General features: G+C 35.4%; 2 protein-coding genes across 4 annotated transcripts in view; one reads left to right on the forward strand and one right to left on the reverse strand.

The window, feature by feature from the left end:
• The window catches only part of LOC113070821 (colorectal mutant cancer protein), a 90,929-nt gene extending 83,248 nt beyond the window's left edge, over nt 1–7,681 (forward strand). For all 3 annotated transcript variants that reach the window (XM_026244255.1, XM_026244251.1, XM_026244260.1), the window contains 4 exons: nt 649–861; nt 4,990–5,081; nt 5,355–5,477; nt 6,780–7,681. In XM_026244255.1, the coding sequence (XP_026100040.1) occupies nt 649–861; nt 4,990–5,081; nt 5,355–5,477; nt 6,780–6,960 (609 nt within the window). In that variant the 3' untranslated portion in view covers nt 6,961–7,681. The remainder of the gene's footprint in view (nt 1–648; nt 862–4,989; nt 5,082–5,354; nt 5,478–6,779) is intronic.
• Nucleotides 7,682–10,814: 3,133 nt separating this feature from the next.
• Nucleotides 10,815–21,651, reverse strand: LOC113070852 (serine/threonine-protein phosphatase PP1-gamma catalytic subunit B-like). Its single transcript, XM_026244261.1, has 7 exons — nt 21,404–21,651; nt 16,191–16,322; nt 15,882–16,112; nt 14,362–14,466; nt 12,770–12,993; nt 12,113–12,247; nt 10,815–11,670 (listed from the first exon to the last, which is right to left on the reverse strand). The coding sequence occupies exons 1-7, from the start codon at nt 21,456–21,458 to the stop codon at nt 11,581–11,583; spliced, it is 972 nt and encodes a 323-aa protein (XP_026100046.1). The 5' UTR covers nt 21,459–21,651; the 3' UTR covers nt 10,815–11,580.

Genomic DNA, 21,651 nt, shown 5'->3' on the forward strand with positions numbered 1-21,651 from the left:
ATAAAATATTTTGTCTATTTTTAGGAAGGGTTTAATTTGTATTATTTTAAAATATAAAAAGTTTATAAAAAGTCAAAATGTTCATGTTTTCGGAATATTTTTAGTTTATTTTTGTTTGTTAATCTTTTCAATAAAATAATTGTATGGTTTCATTTTATTAATTCTGTGTTTTATTTTTTATTTTTTTAAATATTTAATATTTTTTCATAATATTGTATTGTTTAGTAGTTGCTTTATTTTTATTTATTTTTATTTGTTTTAATTTATTTCAATGAAAAATTTCTTTTTTTTATTTAAAATTTTTTTTTTGAATTTTATTTCAGAAATATTTATTAATATGCACATTTTCATATTCCTTTCATATTTCTCCTAATATTTCATAATTAATCTAAACTCAGCACCCATTTGGAAATCCCTGGTATAAGCAAGAGTTTTTCTCATGCTAATTTAGATTATAAGTAAATATAATTGGATAAGAATGCACTGAACCCCTTGTACCGTCCCGACTGTCCTTCATTGCATCAAACAAACCATGTCAAGGTTTGATGAGTGTGTGATTGTGATCCGTATCTGAGTCGTGAGATGCTTTCATCAGTGATGTGACACGTCAGGAGAGGAGCTGTAGGTCACAGATGTCTGTGTGCTCAGGAGGAGATGGCGGAGCTGAAGGCTCAGCTGTATCTGCTGGAGAAGGAGAAGAAAGCTCTGGAGCTGAAGCTGAGCACACGGGAGGCTCAGGAACAGGCCTATCTGGTGCACATCGAGCATCTGAAGTCTGAGGTGGAGGAACATCAGGAACAGAGACGGCGATCGCTCAACTCCACCAGCAGCAGCGCTGGAGCCAAAGACAAGAGCGGGAAGGTACGGTGCATACAATATAACATACTGTCTGTTCACATATTCATATGCACATGTGTGGATATATCATAAAGAACCTAAATGGAAGCAACAAGATGCAAATACGGTTTCACACTTTTTTAAGTGGAAATAAATAAAATCATTTGTGCACATCTCATTGGTTGGCGTTTAACTTTTTGGGGAAATATGGTTTTCAAAAGACAAGTTGCTGTCTAATAAAACCCAGATTTTTGACTGTAGAGGAAATAACAGTACATCCGTCTAATTGAAAACTTTATGATATTGTGTGTACTGCTTTTTGGTCCAATAAGTAATATCTCTCTCTTATCTGAATTTTATAGGAGAAAATTATTTGTCATCCAATTTTTTTTAATTTGAAAACTCTGTTAGCTTAGATAATTTAGAAGTTTCATCCGATGTCTGTCTCTCCGTCTGTCTGTCCATCTGTTCATGATGTCTATCTCTCCGTCAATCTGTCTGTCCATCCGTCCATGATGTCTATCTCTCCGTCTATCTGTCTGTCCATCCGTTCATGATGTCTATCTCTCCGTCTATCTGTCTGTCCATCTGTTCATGATGTCTATCTCTCCGTCAATCTGTCTGTCCATCCGTTCATGATGTCTATCTCTCCGTCTATCTGTCTGTCCATCCGTTCATGATGTCTATCTCTCCGTCTATCTGTCTGTCCATCCGTTCATGATGTCTATCTCTCCGTCTATCTGTCTGTCCATCCGTTTATGATGTCTATCTCTCCGTCTATCTGTCTGTCCATCCGTTCATGATGTCTATCTCTCCGTCTATCTGTCTGTCCATCCGTCCATGATGTCTATCTCTCCGTCTATCTGTCTGTCCATCCGTCCATGATGTCTATCTCTCCGTCTATCTGTCTGTCCATCCGTTCATGATGTCTATCTCTCCGTCTATCTGTCTGTCCATCCGTCCATGATGTCTATCTCTCCGTCTATCTGTCTGTCCATCCGTTCATGATGTCTATCTCTCCGTCTATCTGTCTGTCCATCCGTCCATGATGTCTATCTCTCAGTCTATCTGTCTGTCCATCCGTCCATGATGTCTATCTCTCAGTCTATCTGTCTGTCCATCCGTTCATGATGTCTATCTCTCCGTCAATCTGTCTGTCCATCTGTTCATGATGTCTATCTCTCCGTCTATCTGTCTGTCCATCCGTCCATGATGTCTATCTCTCCGTCTATCTGTCTGTCCATCCGTTCATGATGTCTATCTCTCCGTCTATCTGTCTGTCCATCCGTCCATGATGTCTATCTCTCAGTCTATCTGTCTGTCCATCCGTCCATGATGTCTATCTCTCCGTCTATCTGTCTGTCCATCCGTTCATGATGTCTATCTCTCCGTCAATCTGTCTGTCCATCTGTTCATGATGTCTATCTCTCCGTCAATCTGTCTGTCCATCCGTTCATGATGTCTATCTCTCCGTCTATCTGTCTGTCCATCTGTTCATGATGTCTATCTCTCCGTCAATCTGTCTGTCCATCCGTTCATGATGTCTATCTCGCCGTCTATCTGTCTGTCCATCCGTTCATGATGTCTATCTCTCCGTCTATCTGTCTGTCCATCCGTTTATGATGTCTATCTCTCCGTCTATCTGTCTGTCCATCCGTTTATGATGTCTATCTCTCCGTCTATCTGTCTGTCCATCCGTTCATGATGTCTATCTCTCCGTCTATCTGTCTGTCCATCCGTCCATGATGTCTATCTCTCCGTCTATCTGTCTGTCCATCCGTCCATGATGTCTATCTCTCCGTCTATCTGTCTGTCCATCCGTTCATGATGTCTATCTCTCCGTCTATCTGTCTGTCCATCCGTCCATGATGTCTATCTCTCCGTCTATCTGTCTGTCCATCCGTTCATGATGTCTATCTCTCCGTCTATCTGTCTGTCCATCCGTCCATGATGTCTATCTCTCAGTCTATCTGTCTGTCCATCCGTTCATGATGTCTATCTCTCCGTCTATCTGTCTGTCCATCCGTTCATGATGTCTATCTCTCCGTCAATCTGTCTGTCCATTCCTTCATGATGTCTATCTCTCAGTCTATCTGTCTGTCCATCCGTCCATGATGTCTATCTCTCCGTCTATCTGTCTGTCCATCCGTTCATGATGTCTATCTCTCCGTCTATCTGTCTGTCCATCCGTCCATGATGTCTATCTCTCCGTCTATCTGTCTGTCCATCTGTTCATGATGTCTATCTCTCCGTCTGTCTGTCATCTGTTCATGATGTCTATCTCTCCGTCTATCTGTCTGTCCATCCGTTTATGATGTCTATCTCTCAGTCTATCTGTCTGTCCATCCGTCCATGATGTCTATCTCTCCGTCAATCTGTCTGTCCATCTGTTCATGATGTCTATCTCTCCGTCTATCTGTCTGTCCATCTGTTCATGATGTCTATCTCTCCGTCTATCTGTCTGTCCATCCGTTCATGATGTCTATCTCTCCGTCTATCTGTCTGTCCATCTGTTCATGATGTCTATCTCTCCGTCAATCTGTCTGTCCATCCATCCATGATGTCTATCTCTCCGTCTATCTGTCTGTCCATCCGTTCATGATGTCTATCTCTCCGTCTATCTGTCTGTCCATCCGTTCATGATGTCTATCTCTCCGTCTATCTGTCTGTCCATCCGTTCATGATGTCTATCTCTCCGTCAATCTGTCTGTCCATCTGTTCATGATGTCTATCTCTCCGTCTATCTGTCTGTCCATCTGTTCATGATGTCTATCTCTCCGTCTATCTGTCTGTCCATCCCTTCATGATGTCTATCTCTCCGTCTATCTGTCTGTCCATCCGTTCATGATGTCTATCTCTCCGTCAATCTGTCTGTCCATCCTCTCCGTCTATCTGTCTGTCCATCCGTCCATTCTGTCTTTCCATCCATCCATGATGTCTATCTCTCCGTCTGTCTGTCTCTCCATCCGTCCATGATGTCTTTCTGTCTGTTCGTCTCTCTGTCTGCTGCCCATCTGTCTGTCCATCTACAGTATCTGTCTGCTGTCCTTCCTTCCATCCATCTGTCAGATGTCTGTCCATCAGTCTTTCTGTGTATGTCTCCAGCAGCAGCTCGTGTGAATTATTGATGAGTATCTTCTCTCTCTCTCTCTCTCTGTTTCGATCGATTGCTCTGTTATCTTGTCTATAAGCGCCAGATAAGATTCAGTTGTTTCTAATAAGAATTTGTTATGATAATTGCATTTACGTTTATGCATTAACAGACACTTTATCAAAAGCAGCTTGCAATAGAGGAATGTATGCAATACGGTTCATGCATTCCCTGGAAATGCCCCCATGACCTTGGTGTTGCTAGCGCCATCTACTGTTTGAGCTTCAGGATTACAATTACACTAGCATTATTAGGTCTGCTTATCAAATAAATAATTTGACATTAAATACTGGTTCATTACATTAGAAGAATGAGTATGAAACTAGGACTTATTTCACTGGTTCTCAAATGGCCTCAAGATGACTTAAAATAATTTAAAATAAGTAAAAACAACTAAAAATAAACCCTCAACAACCCCTTTTTTTTTGGTCTTTGAAGAACGAGGATTCGCACCGTCTCTGTAAACCTGAATATATAGGCCTTCATTTCTTTAATTTAAGCAAAATATTTCGAATTAGCTTTTATTTTTATATTTTATTATTGGTATCATTTTATAGTTTTATTTATTATTTTACATTTGTATATTTTAATATTCATATTGATTAAAGTCTAAATAAACTTAAAGTTTTAGTTTAAATTTGAGTAATTAAGTAATGTATTTTTGACATTTAAAATTTTTGTTTCTGTTTATCTTTATTTTTGTTTTAGTTTTAGTTGTAGTTGTACTTCAACTTTTTTCAGCAAATTGCCAAGGCGACATTTTTTACATTGTAATTTTTTTATTTTATGTGTATTTGTTTTTGGCGTCAGTTTAGTTTTTTGTTGTTGTTTGTTTGTTTACCACTTCAACTTATTTCAGTTAGTTGCTGTTTCTGATGTTTCTAAGGCTTCCATGTTTAAGTGTTTAATTTAATATTTATATTTAATTTTGTTATGTGTGTTTGTCTTTATTTATTTATATATATATATATAATATATGTGTGTGTGTGTGTGTGCTGCAGGACTCTGGTGATTCTCCGGTGATCAGTCTGTCTGATCTGAGGAGTTTGAGTGACAGCGACCTCGCAGCCGAGCTCACCAGCGCCCTCAGGAGGTCAGTTACTGCTACTTTACTACTGTAACTACAGTTACTTTTTTTTGTGTTGAGTATCATATTTGATCATCAGGCTTTGGCTCATTTAGTCTGATACAGTGAGAACATGGAGGAAAAACAGCTCAGTTTTATTAAGACACTCAAAAAAAGAGCAAACAAATATGAATCTGGTGCAGATGCTGATATTTATATGATGGCATTATGATTGAGAGATAAAGAAATAAATGCTCCTCAGAAGATGTGAGTGTTTTGTTGTGTGTGTGTGTGTTCAAGAGAGAAGAAGCTGAAGGGTCGTGTTCAGGAGTTGGTCGCGGCGTTAGAAAGACTCACTAAGAGCAGTGAAGTCAGACATCAGCAGTCATCGGAGTTCGTTAACGACCTTAAACGAGCAAACAGGTAACACACACACACACACACACACACACAAACACAGCTCAAATGTGTGCCTTGATGTGAAGAAGCCTCATGATGACAGGATCCAGTGTAGCTGTGTATGTTTGTGTCGCCTCCTGCTGGTCACATCGCAGCATCACTGTGTGTTTACTTCAGGAGCTGCTGTTAATGCCACACTCTTGCTGCACGTCCAGGCGTTACCTTAGTTATTTTAGTGTTATTTTATATATTATTAGAGTATTTATTAATGTTTCCAATAAGATTTTATTTTTATATTTTCAGTTTTAATTTTTAGCTTTAATATATTTTTGTCAATTTGAGGCTAAATTAAAAAATATATTTTTTGTTACGTATTCTTATTGAGCTTTAGTTATTTTTAGCATTTCAACTTCTTTCAGTTAATTGCCAGAGCAACATTTTTATTCATTTTAATTTTTAACTTTATTTTTTTAATATTTCTACTTAGCTATTTAGTAACTTATTTGCCAAGACAAGATTTCTACGTTTTTATAATAATTATTATTATTATCATTATTATTATTATTATTATTATTCATTTGAGATGTATTTTTATGTATTTTTATTTTTTTAGCTTTAGAAAAAAAAGTATTTATTTCCTAATATTTCTGTTTAGCTTTAATATTTTTTTATTTCAGTTTTAATAATTTTGGTATTTCACCTTGTTTCATAAGTTTTTTTGACACTTTGGGTTTATTTATTTATTTATATTTATTATTTATATATAATTTTTTATTCCTTTAATTCACATTTTCTATTTTATTTTAATTTCAGTCTTTTAGTAATTTTAGCTTATTTCAGTTAGTATCTAAGTCGAAGTTTTTAATTTAATATTTTTTTATTTTATTGCAGTTTTATATTTCCATTTAGCTTTCATCTAATTATTAAAATTTTAGTAATTTAGTAACTTTAACTTGTATCACTTAGTTGCCAAGACAAGGTTTCAAAATTAATATTATTCATTCCAGCTTTTTTTTTTTTTTTTAGCTTTAGAATTTTTTTTTTTTTTTATGTGCTTTTGCTGTTTTCCCCCTAATATATCTGTTTAGTTTTAATATATTTTGATTTCAGTTTTAATAATTTTAGTATTTCAACTTGTCTCATAAGTTGTTTTGAACACTTTGGGTTTTTTTCAGCTTTAGGTTTAGTGCATTTTTTCCATCTAAAATGTGTTTTGAGCTGTAACCTCTATCTGAGGTCCTTCAAGTTTTTGATTGTAAAGTAATACTGGAGTGGAGCGTCTCAGTCAATCAGGAGGATAAAGCTGTGTGTGTTCATCTCCCGCAGTAATCTGGTGGCAGCGTACGAGAAAGCCAAGAAGAAGCACCAGAACAAGCTGAAGAAGCTGGAGTCTCAGATGATGGCGATGGTGGAGCGTCACGAGACACAGGTGCGGATGCTGAAACAGCGCATCGCTCTCCTGGAGGAGGAGACGTCTCGACCGCACACCAGCGAGACCTCGCTCTGAGGAGAAGACCTTTCTCAGGATGTTCACGCTGCTCTTTCACACACAACAGCCACTGTTAAACTACAGGAATCATCATGAACACGTGAAGCGCTGGCTCAAACGTGCTCATTTTGTCGCCAGGAGACGGCATTTAGATCTTTTTTTCCAATTCTCACTTATGAGGTTCACCGTTTTTATGCTCTCACTAGTCAAACCTGGCGATTGAGATGACATATCTCTCATAAATCCTCAGAATTATTCATGACTTTAGAAGGAAATGACATAAACACACACTCACTAGTTATATTTCATAATCATACAGTGTAGAGGAATGCATTTAATACAATTAATGAGAACAAGGTTTAAAGCCTCAGATGAAGATTCTGTCGTCATTTACTCGGTTTCTTAACATCTGATAATCTGTGCTCCGTTTATAATCCAGATTGGACGAATTTAGGCCTTATGATCAATATGTGATGAATTATGAGTTAGTAATTTGTTAAAACGCCACTTAGACTAAATTTAATCGGCTGATGAGATGTTAAACAATCGTATATTATTTTATTGGTAACACTTTACAATAAAGTCTAACGTTCATTAACTATAATTAACTAAAAATAAACATTATTAATAAAAATACAGTTGTTCATTTTTTTTATTTGTTTATTTGTGCATTAATATTAAGAGATGCTACTTAAAATTTGTATATTACTAAATGTTTAAATTCTAAAGATTAATGGACGCTTTAGAAGTATTTTTATTGTTCGTTTAACTACTGTAATTAATGTATGTAACAAATGAAACCTTAGTGTTACCAATTTATCATCAAAATCTAATATTTTGTAAAATGATAGTGTCATAATTAAATGTGCTGATCTTTATTAGTTAAATATATTGAGGATCTTCTGCATTAATTACATTAATCAATAAATAATCATTTAATTTATTCACATGAGAAATAAGTATTTTTTTCTTAGAATAACATGCTCTGATGCATTCTGCAAAAACAACAAAAATAATAAACTTTATTTCATAGCGCCTTTTAAAAGTTGCATCTCAAAGTGCTTTAAAAAAAAATATATATATATATATATATAATTAAAATACATAAAAAACAATGAAAACATACAGCAAAACAATTTAAGGATGATATAAAATAAAAACGTGAGTTCTTAGAGATTTAAAAACTAAACGTTTTGATAAATCAAAAAAAATAAATAAAAACAAATTACTTTTTTTTTTTATCCAAGTGGGAAAAAAAATATTTTCAAATATTTTCTTATAAGCAAAATTTTTATTCATTTTTTCCTCCAGGAAATATGATGACAGAATCTTCATTCTGTGTGAAATCTTGCTCAGAACTTCATGTTGTGTTGGTTTTGGTGTCATCAGCAGATCTCACATATTTCAGTTTATCAAGCTCGATCTTCATCACGTTCAGCTTCCTCCTGGAGGACCTCGTCACCACATCGCCTTCTGACGGACGAGTGTTTATGTTCCCCGTCCTGTGAGAGCTCAAACTCACGGTTTATTCAGATGATCCTGCACTGTTTACACGCTTCAGCTCCAAATCTGTTCAACAGATCCAGTGAAGATGGGGATCATCTGTAAACGGCTTTCATTCATATTTATCAATTATGACACTGACTTTTAAGTGCTTGACATTCGATTCTAATTCATGGTGAAATATTCAATGCAATAGAAATGCTTTAGTCTCATTAGAGTACCGATCGTCCCACAGAAAGACGCGCTGTTAAAGTAATAATTATCTTGAAAATTAAAAACGGCTGAATATTTACTCCCCCTGAGGCCAGCGTGGGTTTGTGTCTCCATCAGATTTGGAGAAATGCAGCATTGCATCAGTGTCTCAGCAATGGAAGTGAATGGGTGCCGTCAGATAAAAACATCACAATAATCAACAAGCACTCCAGTCCATCAGTTAACATCTGGAGAAGACAAAAGATGTGTTTAGAAGTAAAAAACTTGTTTTATATTGAGCGGTTTTTGATTTGTAAACGCTGCTTGATCTGTGCAGATTTCTCTCCTGATTCAGACCAGAACACGTTTTCACTGGAGGACGTGTTATTCTGGATTATAGACTCTCTAAAAGCATCTTAATGTTGGATTGGTTTCATCTTATGTTCTCCAGATGTTCACTGATGGACTGTGGATTATTGTGATGTTTTTATCAGACTCTCATTCTGACGGCACCCATTCACATCCATTGGTGATCACATGATGCAATGCTGCGTTTCTCCAAATCTGATGAAGACACAAACTCTTCCTAATCTTTGATGGTCTGGGCATGAGCACATTTACAGCACATTTCCATGTGAACTACTTTTTAATGTGAACGAGCATTTAATTCAATTATCCACGATTCATAATGCTGGACGATCAAATCTCAATGACTGATTTACATTTTCATGGTCTTTCTTTGTGCATCGGTTGATAAAGGAATAAAGGATTGATTATGAGATGGTTTATAGACATCGAGACATTCGTGAAAACTATATGCATATCCATTGTAAACGATGGCTGAGAAACTATAAAGGGTTTGTGAATCGTACTTAATTTGCACAGATCTGTTTATGAATCAAATTTTTGCAATCATTTTGTTTTATTTTAATACAGAATGTATTTGTTTATATAATAAAGAAATAATGCAACACTTCATGTTTTAATAGTCATTTTAACGGTTATATTTTATTGTCAGATTTTCATGTACTGATTTTTATTTCAGATTGAAATATTAAAAGAAATGTAGGTTGAGGTTCAGTGAATGGGGAAAAGTTATTAGTGTCATCATGAACATTACAAAGATTAATTTTTCCTTCGAACAAATCATGTTCCACGTGCAAACCTTAAAACAAAAATGTAAACAAAGTTATTGAATTTTTTTAAAAAATTAAATATATGATTTATTAAAATTAATTGCAAATATTTAAAGTACATCTTCAAATCTTCTATTCTACTGAAATATTTTACACTTTATATTTTCTTAAGTACATCTTATCAGTTTTTTAAATTCTTAAGTATTTTTCTAAGAACATCTAAGTTCTCATTATTCAAGAAAATGTAAGTTGAATATTTGCTTATTTTTTGTTTTCTATTGTAAAGAGTTTAAGTTAAATATTAAAATATTTCAGAATTTAAAAGATTAAGTTCTTGAATATTTTAACTTTATTGCAAATACAAGTACATCTTTTCAGTTCTTACATATTCTATTAACATTACATATTTTTCTAAGAACATCTTAAGTTTTCAATTAGATTTTTTTTTAAGTCAGTTCTCCAATATTTTCTTAAAGAATATTTTTATTTCTTAAATATTTTTACGATTGCAAATACAAGTACATATTTTGTTTTAAAAATTGTATTAACATTTTTATTATTAAGTTTAAGTACGTCTATGTTCTCATATTTAAAAATAAAAAATTAGTTGTTAATCTGAAGTATATCGTTCAAGTTTTCAAATATTTTTCAAAGTACACCCAAGTTCTCCAATATTTTAAGAACGTTTAAGTTCTTGAATATTTAAAGAACAACTTAAGTTAAGATGATTAAGTTCTCAAATATTTTCCTAACATTCTTAAATGTATCTTAAGTTTTCAAATATTTGTAATATTTTCTAAAGAACAACTAAGTTCTCAAATATTGTCTTAACATTTAAGATCTTATTTTCTGAACTCAAAATGCAAAAATAACATCTAAAAGAACACTGAATATTGTCGGGAACACAATAATATATATATATATATATATATATATATATATATATATATATCTTAAGTAAATAACATTAATAAATCAGTTTTGATTTCATGTTCCCTTTAAATTCAATACATTTCTGAAATGAACAATCAAACAAACAAAGTGTTTCCATCTCCCTTCGATTTATTCTCCAAGTATAACAATTATTTATAGTGTGGAAAACTGAATTATTGCCAAGACTGAACAAAACGTGTCCTGTATATTTACAGTGAGTTTGGGTTAAACAGAATCTATTTGAAATACTGTAGAAATTTGCAAGAAAAGAGGTTTTCCTGACGTGATTTACCTGATGAGGAGCTACATTATTCTGCAGACATGCTGAAGGTGGCATGCCCTGAGAGAAGCCGAACCTTGTGTCCTGTTCCTCTAACACTAACGCATGCAACACAAGAGATCCAGAAGTCAACATGCCCAAACCTCACATGATACGCAATGAAGAAAACAAGGCATCGCGTCGAAAGAAAGAAAGAGGACGTTTTAGTTCATACACTTCACAACATCCATCCGTTCGCAATCATGAAGATTAAAAAAAAAGACTCAAAAATGATAAAAGCGGACTGAATATCAAACCTCATGGCACATTCACCAGACCAAAAATAAGCAACAGGTGCATAAAAACAGACTGGTTTGTTCACAGTGGTCACAAATCATCTCAAACGTGTCGATTTAAAAATCCAGAAGATACGTCGTCCTGAAGTGGGAATTAGAGACTGTTTGCCTCGGAAATGAAGTGAAATTAAAACGCTCCGCTCGGGACGATAAACAAGGACGTGAAGAATCGAAATAAAGACGTGGTGGACGGTTCAGAGCCACTCCTGATCCGAGACACATGAAGAGCGTATGATACAAGTCCAGTGGGCCGCGGGGGTCACTTCTTGGCCGGTTTGGGGACTGTGTTCCTCGGAGGAGTCACTGGACGACTCGAGTTGGGTTTCTTCTTCTCTGCTGGCTTCAAAATCTGCAGATTAAACATGAATCGAGCTGAATAACGTGAAAGTCTGAATCAGCTTTGTGTCATGCAACACTTACGTTTATAACACACTATGATGAATGCATAATGCATTATAAACTAAATGTATGTCGTTTCATCTCATGAGTAGTCACTGGATTATGGTCGTATTGCATGCATTTTTTATGTAAATCTAAATGAATGCGATTTGGATTTAAATAGCATTTATACATGTCTTTTAAAGGGAAAGTATTTATCAGAGGTCCTTGATTTACATTCTTTTTAATGCACTTTTTAATGTCATCTTTTCTCACTCGTTTTAACAGTTTAAGATGCATTAAACTGTTTTTTTTTGTAGTTTTTTAAACTGGAGTATCTGGGACTGGCTGCACACGTAAGGTTTAGATGCGAGTGGATTTCGATCAGAGGATCAGAGCAGGACTGAACGCACCTGGAAGGAGCACATCAGGGTCTCGTCTACGCTCATCATGGCTCCAGCGTTGTCAAACTCTCCGCAGTAGTTCGGTGCGGAGAACAGAGTCACCAGCTGCCGCTTGGCGAAGAACTCGTATCCGTCCTCCACCACCTGCGCACACACACACACACACAGGAAGAGGAAGTTCAGGAGCTGCAGCTATCAGTCAAACAACTCACTACTTCACCGAATCACAGCTGGAGAGTTACAACATTCAAAGCTGTTTTAAAAAATAAGTTAATAAAAAAAAAATCCCCTGGAATAAAACACTTTTTTTTTTTTTTATTCAGCTAGTTACCAAGACATAATTTTCATTTTTATACATTTAATAAAAAACTAAAATAAAGAAAACAAAAAAATTAAATAAAATGAATAAAAATTATACAGGCAAAAAAAAAAAAAAAAAAAAGACAAGAATTTACTAAAGGACAACATTTAGAACAAACATTTTTGTTACAAACTTTGGGATCAGTAAGAAGTCAAGGCAGATCCCAAGGTTTCCTATTTTAATATACTTAAAAATATGATTTATTTAGCTGAATTTTCAGCATCATAACTGTGTGAGCAAACAAAAACTGCAATAAAACTCTTTAAAAAAAAATCATGTATTCAATAAAAAAAACACTGCCTCACCTGGTGAGCCCTGCAGATCAGATCCAGGTCGTGTTTGTGGAGGAACTTGGCCACTACTTCTGCTCCGAAGGTGAAGGACACGCCCCGGTCGTTCTCGCCCCATCCCAACACATCCTTATCCGGGTCGGACCACAGCAGGTCACACAGGAGACCCTGGTCCGGGACATCTGTGGGTCTCATGATCCTTCTGATCTGCTCCATGGACTGAAGATCAGGAGACAAACCTGAGGAACAGCAGAAAGCGCTGGAGATTAGGTTCCCAGAGACGCTGCACCCGTTCAGGGATCACACGAGACGCAGATGATGTCACTGCAAATCATAAACTGATGAAGTAAGATGATTTAAACAGCAGATGTTCAGGCTTCTCGTTTTACATGCGTCATGTATCTGAAGAGAAAGATCATCTGACGGAGGACTGAAGCATTAGGAGGTTGATTCACTTTAGCGATTAGTTCATAAGGACATTCGTGTTAATGACTGGGGGGGGGGGGGGGCACTACGATATAATGTGTATCATTTTGTAACAAATATAGTTCATTAAATACTGTTTTTAATTCAGTAGCATAAGTTTGTTTTTCGCTTACATATTAATTTTAAGTTAAATTGCATATTTATTTATTTTTAATCAAGGACACAATGTGTCAAAAGTGACATTTGAGATTTAGAATGTTGCAAAAGATTTCTGTTTCAAATAAATGCTCCTCTTTTTAACTTTGTTCATCTGTGAATCCTGAAAAATAAAATGCATCACAGTTTCCACAAAAATATTGTTTCTTTTCAACATTGATGATAATCAAATGTTTGAGCAGTAAATCATCATATTTTCATGATTTCTGAAGATTGTGTGACACTGAAGACTGGAGGAATGGTGCTGAAAATACAGCGGAGATTCACAGAAATACATTACACTTTAAGTTACCTTTACATAGAAAACAGCATTTTTTAAATTATGTAATATTTCACAATTTTTACTGTATTTTTTAACAAATAAATGCAGCCTTGGTGAGCATAAGAGACTTATTTCAAAAAGATTTTATAAAAATTTACCAAACTAAACTTTTGAACAGTAGTGTATATTTAATTGAAAATATATATTTTAAAATATATTTTAACTTTTTATACCTATATATATACCTATACCTATATATACACATATACATATATACATATATATATATATATATATATATATATATATATATATATATATATATTTTTTTTTTTTTTTTTTTTTTTTTTTTTTCTATTACATTTTTTAATGTATTTTATATAATTGTATAATGTATGCATGTATATATTTATTTATATAATGTATGAACAATGTCCAGCAACAGTGTTTATAAAACTAACCTGCGTACAGAAAGAGACTAACAAATGGATTTGAAATTAAACTTGGACTCGTGACCAAACACCGGTGATGTGACTCAGACTTGTGTACAATATTTTGTATAGATGCCCTTGTAAAAAGTGTGAGCGTTAATGGATACCATAAAAACTCAGACTCATGACATTCCACGCAGCAGAAGAGCCAGCGCTTGTTCAGCAGGTGAAAGTCTCTCTGGTTATCTACACACACACACACACACACACACCTCCGTGGCAGCAGAAGATCTTCTCATCCACGATGGCAGCGATGGGCAGACAGTTGAAGCAGTCTGTGAACGTCTTCCAGAGCTTGATGTTGTAGCGTCTCCTGCCTAAACACACAAGCATGAGTTTGAGATCACCTGCAGGATTCATTATTTAACACTAGTTCACATTAAAAAGAAGAAGAGCTCTAGAGGAACACACTCTGCTAAAAATACACTCTGGTTCCTTTCACTCTCCACGATGCTCAATAATTAATTCTGCACTGAACGAGTGCTGTTTACAGTGCACGTCTTGCTCTTATAAAAGAGTTTAAGACACGGCTAAACACAGTCAAATCTGGACATGCATTTACAGATTATATTCCCACGATGGTCCAGTGTTTTAGCAGGATTAGGGATTTCAGCACACACCTTAACACAAAATCATGTTTTTCAATTTATAAAAAAAAAAAAAAAAAAAGACAAAAGTTTTAGTAATTTGTTGATTTTTTTGTAATTTTTAAATGTTTTAGTTTATCCATCTCTACTTTTAGTTATTTTAGAACAAAGATAAACTAAATAAAATAATAGATGTGTCTTAAATCTCTGGGGTATGTTTGTAGCAATAGCCAAAAATACATTGTATGGGTCAAAATAATACATTTTTCTTTTATGCCAAAAAAACATTAGGATATTAGGTAAAGATTATGTTCCATGAAGATATTTTGTAAATTTCAAACCATAAATATCAAAACGTAATGTTTGATTAGTAATATGCATTGCTAAGAGCTTCATTTGAACAACTTTAAAGATGATTTTCTCAATATTTAGATTTTTTTGCTCCCTCAGATTCTGATTTTCAAAATAGTTGTATCTCAGACAAATATTGTCCTCCGAACAAACATCAATGGAGAGATGATTTATACAGCTTTCAGATGATACATAAACAATTTATTATTTTTAAGACCCTATGAAATCTTTTATTTTCCTCAAATTCTGTGTATTCCGTTATAATGAGCCTATATTCCATTTTAATGGCATAATTAAATAGTAATAATCACAAAAGCATGTCTAATAAATTGAATTAATAACATGTTAACAATTTAATTATTTATTAATGTTTACAATTTATTTTTATTTTTTCAGAAAATCCGCGCTTTCAGTTTTTGTGGTTTTTATAAATGTAACAAATTAATTCATAAAAAAAAAAATGGTGGTTATCAAATAATGGCATAAAACATTGACAACTTCCACTTGTTACAAACCTGTTTCTTTCTTCTGTCGAACACCAAAGAAAATACTCTGAAGAATGTTGGTTTCCAAACAGGTCACCACTGACTTCCATAGTAGGAAAAAAAATTTAAAATCCTATGAAAGTCATTGGTGACCTGTTCGGAAACCAACATTTTTCAAAATATCTTCTTTTGAAACACGGTTTTTTTTTTGTTAGTTTGTTTTTTTTTTTATTAAAAAGAAATTTATTTTTATTATTATAGCGCATCTTCGGCATCACTGAAACCGCAGCACAGTGTCTGGACACTCACACTCGTCGTAGAAGCCGTAGATGCGGTTGATGGACGCACACTCGTGGTTTCCCCTCAACAGGAAGAAGTTCTCGGGGTATTTGATCTTGTAGGCCAGCAGGAGACAGATGGTCTCCAGAGACTGCTTCCCTCGGTCCACATAGTCTCCCAGGAACAGGTAGTTGCTCTCCGGTGGGTATCCTCCGTACTCGAAGAGCCTGAGCAGGTCGTAGTACTGTCCGTGGATATCACCTGAGGAGAGGAGAGCTGACTATTTCAACAAAACGACCGGCTAAAGCTGAAGCTTAGCAGCAGGGTTGTGTTACTCACCGCAGACCTTCAGCGGTGCCTCCAGCTCCAGGAGGATGGGCTGGCTGAGGAAGATCTCGCGGGATTTCAGACACAATCCCCGGATCTCGTTCTCCTGCAGCTGCACGTTCTTGCCAGGCTTCGAGCCTCTCACTGCAAACACACACACACACAAACACACACACAGTTAACCAAAGCAATGCGTCGACTCTTTGACCAGTCCCATGGGAAAAACATAAGAGCGCAGTGATTGTTTTCAAGACACTTGATGTTTATTATAGTATCACTGATGTACTATTATAATTCCTATTATATATTTTTACATTTTAATTGTTGCAATTTTATTTATTCATTTTGTTATATATCAATTTTGTGATTTATTAAAGCAGTAAGCCCCGTGAAGCTGTGGTTTACAGTGGATTTATAACAGCTAAGAGGCGTTGTTAGGCACGGTTATAAAAACCCCTTGTCTTTTATAAATTAATTGTAAACCACGGCTTCACGGGGCTTACTGCTTTTATAAAACTGTTATTCCATACATGTAAGGTTTCACAAAAACAGAGCAAATCGTGTAATGGTATTAATCACCAAACTATGTAGCTCCTCAGAAACAGTTGTTGTTGTAACAGAGTGGTTGCCAAGCAACACACAAAAATAAACAAAGGTGTGTGTTTGTAGAGTAATTTACAACAGCTTCGAACGCAGCTCAGCCAATCAGAATCAAGGACCAGAACTATCCGGTGTATAACGTATATTTCAGCACTTAAGCTTAAAATAATAATAATAATAATGTGAAATGATGTCTTGATAACTAACTGAAATACGTTAAAGGTTCTTATATTATATATATATATATATATATATATATATATATATATTTTGTGTGCTCAAAGTCTGTGTTTTGTGTTTCTTAATTCCTTTTTAATGGTTTATTTAAATTGTAATATTCAAAATGTGTGTCTAATCAACTGAATTCATAAATATTTAACAATTTAGTTAAACTGTTTACAATAACAGGACCTTATGAAATTCTTTGATGTTGTTGTTTTTTCAGACATTGTTCCTCTTTTTTTGGATTTAGGTTTTAAAACAATAAACAAAAATATATACTTTTTTTAGGTAATCAAATTAAGGCATGAGTATATAATATAATATAATAATAATATAATAAAACTAATATAATAATAATAGTTTTTAATCATAATCCTGGTCCAAAGTTCTGCCTACAGCTGGAAGATAAAACAAAGATGTGGACAATTTATCAATCCAAGCCAACACTTCAATCCCCATCAGACGTCATAGTTCATGTAATTATCTGGTTAGTTGAGCAATCGTTTCTCGCAAGTGTGCGTCCAGAGTTGCGAAACCAGAGCAATTTAACCTGTAGTTATTTAGGACAAACAGGAGAGAACCGTGGCATTATGCAGATAAATATGGCCTTTCTGTGATCCGTCAGCACAGGGAAGGGAAGTAGGTTAGGTTCGTCTTCCTGTCTGCAGACATGCCCTACTTACAGAGGATCAAAGTGACCTACAGGATTCATCCCTAATGTGGAAAGCACACGGATCACCCCGCAGTCCCATTTCTCCCCACTAACAACTTCTGCCTGCTCACAATGTTGGCAGTTTTCACATCGATCTCGTTTTTATTGCGCTGGAACTCCAGGGAATAAAGGCTGGCCTGTGCTCCACGACGGCCTGTTACTGCCCAGCTTTTCTATTTTTACCCCGTGTTTTGAGCAACTGGCACACAGCTCTGCAGCTCTGGACCGAAGCTTGTTTTGCTGATAACGGAAAGTTATGGAGGACACAACGTACCAAACACAGGATTTAACTGGATGATCCAAATACACACGCTTGAAACGGTTAATATTTAAGTATTTTCCCACTGAAGTACCAACTAAAACAGCAGTAATATGTTGCAATATAGAGCTTCTGTGATATAAAAAAACAACATAATTACCAGGATGTAAGACTGTGGGGATTTACATTTACAGTAGCGTTTCCCAAACTGGGGTTCAATAAAAATTAAAGCAAAACATTTAAAATTATAAAAAAAATCTCTTTAAAATAAAAACAAAAATAAAACCCTTTGTACATTAAATGACATGAAATACATAGACAAATATTATACATTTAATCTGAATATTAATTTTAAAATCAACAAAAAAAGAATTAAAAATATATTGATTTACGTAATGATTATGAAAAATATTAATACACACTTAAAATAAATAAAATAACAAAATACTCTGATATATACATATATAATACTGAATATTATTTAATATGAATAAAAAACTAAAAACAATAACACTAAAATATTAAATGCATTATATTTTATTTAAATCTATTATTTAATATTTTGAACAATTTAAGCAACAACTAGATTCAAAAAAAAATATGCTGTGTGTATATATGAATTATATATATTAAAAAAAAACAGTATAATAGTATTAAAAAAGTGGAATATATTAGTCATTTACAGCAAATGAGTTTCCACTGGCTGTCTTCATAATCTCATTCCATGTCAACAAACTCTAACAGAGAGAGAGAGAGAGAGAAAGAGAGAGAGAGAGAGAGAGAGAGAGAGAGAGAGAGAGAGAGAGAGAGAGAGAGAGAGAGAGAGAGAGAGAGAGAGAGAGAGAGAGAGAGAGAGAGAGAGGACTGTCCGAAACACTCCACAACAATGAGCAAAGGGCTATTCAACGAGATGATGTCAAGTCACTTCATCACCATTAGCTGAACCTTTCTTAAAGGAATCATTCATGCAAATAACGAAAACAGTCAGCATTTGAGTGTACCGGCCCTTTAAATACTGATAGACGTCACTATGTTTTGGATGCAGATGTAAAATAGTGTTTTCTTTGTTTCGGTCTTAAGACTGCCGTCACCTTAATTCACATCCTCATTGTTTTCGTGACACTCAAAACTCTGCTCGTAAATGCTAAATTATATAATCTGCTACTTATGTAACAAATTGCTCCTTAAAAAGCTTGAAAGCCGCAACATTGGAGCACAGATCGGCCACATCACGAGGTTTCAGACGGTGACTGTGAGTCAGTGCTCCTCAAAACTTGTCTACACTACACCGACAACACAGCTGACAACGGCGGGAGATCCACCCAAAAACTTCTGAGTGATTGCAACACACAGAACGTGGTGCACGGCTATCGAGGTTGGAGCTTTACAGTGAATGAAGCCAGAAGATGACGCATGCTGGAGTTCAACTGCTTGGACGAACTCGTCTGAGTTATGCGGGTGAAGTCACTGCCATGTAATGCACCAGCTGAAACTCCCTGTGACGAGACACACATACCAAACTACACCCTCGTGAGCTCACATACTGTATGAACAACACTACACAACAGCTGAATAGTGTGGAAAGCGTCTTTAAAGTTGAGCTTGTGCAATGAAACCTTTCAGAGCTTCATGAAGGTACTTGAAGTACTCAAGAGTTTCACTTCCAACTTGAGTCCTTAGCAAAATATAAAAAAAATACAACAAATGCTCATTGCTTATGCACCAACAAGCTATATACGAATATGTAATCCATAATAACACTTCCTCCATTGAAAAAGTGCATCTGCTGTTGTCTCTCACATCAAAATCCAGGCACATATTTTTTGAGAGTTGTTTTTGGCTGTGTTTGATCAGTGCAGATTTCTCTCCTGATTTAGACCAGAACACTTTTTCACTGGAGGAAGTGTTATTCTGGATTATAGACTCTATGTGTTTGAGTTAAAATCATCTTAATGCTGGATGTGTTTCAGGTTTTGTCTTCTCCAGATGTTCACTGATGGACTGGAGTGTTGTGATGTTTTTATCAGCTATCATTCTGACGGCACCCATTCACTGCAGAGCATCTACTGCGGAGCTAAATTTCAAGTGAAAAATAAAATAAACTCATCTACATTTCTGATGACCTGAGGGTTCCCTTTTCCATAAATTGTCATTTTAAGTGAACTAGACCTATTCCTTTGAGCATATCCTAAACTCTTCAATTCATGAATCTGAGAAGGACCCGCTCTCCTGGACTGATATCCTCCACCCTTGAACCAGGAAGCAGGTTTTGGCAACACATCGGGCGGCATTAAAGTGGGTGTGGTTATGTAACAGGAGCAGACTGCCAAGGGAACAGCCGTACTAATAACGGGCGACGGCGGGCAGATATAGGTGCAGTCCTCACACCCCGGCCGCGTTTCTAGGCTGTAAAGCAATAAACATGCAGGTGGTGCAACTGGCTACATCTAAACTCTGACGAGGTGGAAAAAACAGGGAGAGGCTTCTGAGAAACACAGTTAGCTTTATAGAGTAGCCCGCATGAAAACACACGACCGGCTCGGACACAAAGCAAAAAAAGTCTTTCTTAAAAGCAATGCATGTGTGAAAATGATTCAAGGTGTGTACGTTCTGTTCTTTAATGCATCTGAGTTCTGAACATCCATGTTTACGTTCCTAAAGATGATGCATCTCTACAATGTTAAAAACTAATGCAATGTAAAGCTACAAAAATACTGCACATAACCGAACCCAGAAGTGAGTTACGTAAAAACTTTCGTTATCATGAAGGATTGCTATTACAGTATAATACTGTATACAATAAAACTTTTTTTTGCATGGTAGCAAGGCATTTATTGCAGTAACGACTTTTACTGCTTTATGATAATGCAATACAATAAAGCAATAACATTATGAAACATGCACTTGTATAATAAGAGTCAGAACAGAAAATAAAATTAATGTTTTTGAATATTTAGTCTCAAAAAGCAATTAAATATATTTTATTTTATTTTTACTAACTCAGGCCAGTACAGTTTTGTCATTTCCAGGTTTTTAATGAATGTGGGAGCCTTATATAAGTGTATAACATACATTTTCAGCATTATATAGTGTATTTTTATATTTTAACCACAAAACCCGCGCGAGGAGCTCGGCTGTGTCTCAAAACCAAGCGAGCTGTCTATGTAGACTGCATTGTTTGACATCTTTGGCGCGCTTCTGAACGTGTCTCGAGAGGAAATCTAACGTTATTTTAATGTATTTGAAACATAGACGTTGATGTCAGTAACGTTACGTTAAGCGGCTAACGCTAAGCTAAACGTATTAGCTCAGCTCAACAGCTCGAAATACGACGCTGATAGCGGATAAATCAGTAATAGACATATCGATATGCTACAATAAGAACACTTTTTAAATGATCTGTCTTTTTATAACAATATTTGATCGACTCACCCTCGAGCAGGCGCTGAATGATGCTGTCTATGTTGAGTTTGTCGATGTCAGCCATGACTAGCCGAATAAAACACAAACAGCTCCGCTCAAAACACACACAAAATACGACAGATAAAACGATTTCGGTTAGAAAGGAAGAGATTTGTCACAGAAAACTCTAAAGAGAAGATTTAACGCGTGGTTTTGAGTGGGCCGTCAGATGTGCGTGCTGCGGCAGAGGCACACCGGCTCAGCGGAAGGATACACGC

The sequence above is a fragment of the Carassius auratus genome, chromosome 5, assembly GCF_003368295.1.
Source record: "Carassius auratus strain Wakin chromosome 5, ASM336829v1, whole genome shotgun sequence".
In the NCBI taxonomy this organism is placed as follows: Eukaryota; Metazoa; Chordata; class Actinopteri; order Cypriniformes; family Cyprinidae; genus Carassius; species Carassius auratus.

Coding starts and splice junctions, on each gene's coding strand:
- LOC113070852 (XM_026244261.1), bottom strand. CDS start 21,458: ATGGCTGACATCGACAAACTCAACATAGACAGCATCATTCAGCGCCTG. Junction 16,323..21,403: donor CATTCAGCGCCTGCTCGAGG/GTGAGTCGATCA, acceptor GTGTGTTTGCAG/TGAGAGGCTCGAAGCCTGGC. Junction 16,113..16,190: donor GGCACCGCTGAAGGTCTGCG/GTGAGTAACACA, acceptor TCCTCTCCTCAG/GTGATATCCACGGACAGTAC.